Here is a 3064-nt window from a genome sequence, read left to right as displayed (position 1 = left end):
CCCAAGAGGAGGGAGGAGACTAGAATTATTATCTTGCAATTGAAAACGTTAATTAACACGTGGATGAATGGAAAAAAGGATGGGGAGTGAGTAATTAAAAGAAGTTTGGTCATGGAATCTAAATATTTGAATTTGTAGTTTTCCCCTTTAAAATAGTTTACAGATTTCAATTTGGGTGGCCTCTAGCTAATTAAATTCATGTTCATATAGTTTTTTACAAACATTTTAACGAGCCACTATAAACAACTCCAAAAAATTAAATTCTTTCAATAAAAGACATGATACTCATACCATGACACCTTATTTTTCCTTTTGTCAAAACCTGGGCATATTAGTTTCTTACCAACAACACTTTAATTAGACAATCAATTGACAACTAAGCGTCTAATTATCTATAGATTTGAAGATATTTAAAAACTATATTGTCGAAAATTTCTTTGAAAGAAACCCACAAGGAAAAGTAACACCAACATGAATTTTATATCCTCAACACTGGACAGCATAAAGGTATGTATGAGTAGTTTCATTCATCTATAAGGTCAATAGCTAGTGGTGAAAATACATTGGTTTATCATGATAAAATGACTTATCATAGTTTGACTCAACCAATTATTGATACATCACTCAAGGCCATTAAGTTGGATTTAGGTGAATTTTGGTCCAGATTAATTTTCGTTGTTGGATAATGTGAAGGTGAATACTTTGGCAGCTGTTGATTTGCCCAACTATTATTGAGGCTAAAGCTTCCACTAAATCACATTACCAAATTAAACCAGTGTATTTTCATGTAGTACTATTTTGCACATTTGGTTGTCAAACAAACTTTACGATATTTCTTGAGGTTAATTAAAAAAAGTGTACAAGTTTTGAGAAAATTTATATAGTTTGTAGTATCATTTGGTACTTATTTATACAATCTCCATGTTTCATGTTACTAGTCTAGTCTAGTGCACACCAGATGTATATTTTACACAAGTAGTGTAGTATTTACAGACAAATCAAGAAACTATACACCTAAATGAAATCACTCCACTAATGAAAATCATGCAAATGCAACAAATCCAAATATAAAATTCTCATGCTTCACACGTCTAAACTCCACTAGTTCAAAATCGATCGATCAATAATTGAGGACACAACAACAACAACACACACTCATGCATATAAATATATGAGCACAAAGTTGTAGTGAATCTTAAAAAAAAATGGAGTGTCTACACTTAGTTTTGATGGTGGCGATGACGACGGTGGTGGTAATGTATGGCGAGGGCGATTTAAAGACCGGCTTCTACTCTTCATCGTGCCCAAAATCCGAGTCGATCGTGCGGTCCACCGTGGAGAAGTACTTGGACAAAGACCCCACTCTTGCTGCTGCCTTGCTTCGCCTCCATTTTCATGATTGTTTTGTTCAAGTAATTATACCAAATTCATAACAATGCTATTTTGATTCTAATATGTAGTAAAGGGTTGATTTATCGTACATTTCAGGGTTGCGACGCGTCGGTTCTGATCGATTCGCCTTCATCAGAGAGAAAAGCGTTTCCTAATCTGGGGCTGAGAGGCTTCCAAGTGATTGATGGTGCCAAGTCTCAGCTTGAGGCCGCATGCCCTGGCGTCGTCTCCTGCGCTGATATCCTCGCACTGGCTGCTCGCGACGCGGTCGATTTAGTAAGCATTTTCACACATCATAAATAAGTAGTACTAGTAGTACTACTATGTTTTTATCTTTATCTTATGAAAATACAATATATTGTTAATTACTTACCACTTTGTTACATTATTTTTTTGAGAGTGGTGGCCCAAGCTGGGGAGTGCCGACTGGGAGAAGAGACGGCCGCGTTTCTTTGTCGTCCGATGCCTCCAACTTGCCCGGCCCTGCGGACTCTGTTGCTGTCCAGAGGCAGAAGTTTGCAGCCAAAGGCCTAGATGACCATGATCTTGTCACACTAGTTGGTAAACATACTTAATTTTGAAAACATCATTTTTCCTCTATTAATGACGTTAATTTGTGTGTCAAATTATACCACCAATGCTTCATAAAGTGTTCTTATTGTTAGTGGACACAAATAAAAGAGTCATAAAAAAGCAAAAAATTAAGATAATTTGCCCTCAATTTAGGGACGCTTTTGCGTCCTAAAATATGGTTATTTTAAAAAATTTTGGGTATCAATTTTTGTGGCCGAAAATGATAAGTTTTTTGTAGCGATCATATTATTCATATCACATACATGTATGCAGGAGCACATACGATAGGGCAAACGGACTGTCTGTTCTTTCGATATCGACTCTACAACTTCACTGTAACGGGGAGTGCGGATCCGAGCATAACCCAAGCGTTCCTGCAGCCGTTGCAAACGCTCTGCCCAAAAGCCGGCGATGGCTCGCAGAGAGTGGGTCTTGACAAAGACAGCGAGCTGAAATTTGATGTCAGTTTCTTCAAAAACGTTCGAGATGGCTATGGCATTCTGGAGTCGGACCAGAGGCTGTGGGGCGACGCGTCCACGCGACGAGTGGTGGAGAATTATGCGGGGAATGTGAGAGGTTTGCTTGGTGTTAGGTTCAATTTTGAGTTCCCAAAAGCTATGATCAAAATGAGCACCATCGATGTCAAGACTGGTGCTCAAGGGGAGATTAGAAAGATATGTTCCAACTTCAATTGACTCGATCATCTACATTCATTTCCATCATCTATTAATGATTAGTTATATTTTTCTAATTAATTAACCTTCTATTAGTTCGACTCATACAATTGAATACTACATATTGTGCCGATTAATTAACTTGTAAATGCATTAGTCATTTGGCCCGTTTAAATTTGAAGATGGAACACATATTGTACCGATTCATTAACTCGTAGTCGATTTTAAAGTTTTCATTTTCAAAAGATGGAGGTGTTAATAAATACTCAAATGATTTATTTAGGAATGGAACACGGTTAAGGAGACGCAACTAAAATTAAGATAGTCTCAACTTATTAATTTTGCGTTGACTTATATATATATAGGCGACCAAGTAAGGAGAGGAGGACCTTAATTTTAACCAAATCATTCTTTTTCTACTTAAG

The 3064-nt window shown here is 37.0% G+C and overlaps 1 protein-coding gene across 1 annotated transcript; it reads left to right on the top strand.

Annotated features, from left to right (window-relative positions):
- Window positions 1-1190: 1190 nt before the first annotated feature.
- Window positions 1191-2720, top strand: LOC121809711 (peroxidase 25-like). Its single transcript, XM_042210479.1, has 4 exons — window positions 1191-1412; window positions 1489-1668; window positions 1791-1953; window positions 2239-2720. Exons 1-4 carry the CDS (start codon window positions 1206-1208, stop codon window positions 2658-2660), a joined length of 972 nt encoding a protein of 323 aa, XP_042066413.1. The 5' UTR covers window positions 1191-1205; the 3' UTR covers window positions 2661-2720.
- The last annotated feature ends 344 nt before the right edge of the window (window positions 2721-3064 follow it).

This window comes from Salvia splendens, chromosome 6, assembly GCF_004379255.2.
Source record: "Salvia splendens isolate huo1 chromosome 6, SspV2, whole genome shotgun sequence".
NCBI classification, from domain to species: Eukaryota; Viridiplantae; Streptophyta; class Magnoliopsida; order Lamiales; family Lamiaceae; genus Salvia; species Salvia splendens.
Note: the sequence above shows the minus strand (reverse complement) of the source record. Positions and strands in the feature narration are given on the sequence as shown.

Coding starts and splice junctions, on each gene's coding strand:
- LOC121809711 (XM_042210479.1), top strand. CDS start 1,206: ATGGAGTGTCTACACTTAGTTTTGATGGTGGCGATGACGACGGTGGTG. Junction 1,413..1,488: donor TTCATGATTGTTTTGTTCAA/GTAATTATACCA, acceptor CGTACATTTCAG/GGTTGCGACGCGTCGGTTCT. Junction 1,954..2,238: donor TGATCTTGTCACACTAGTTG/GTAAACATACTT, acceptor ACATGTATGCAG/GAGCACATACGATAGGGCAA.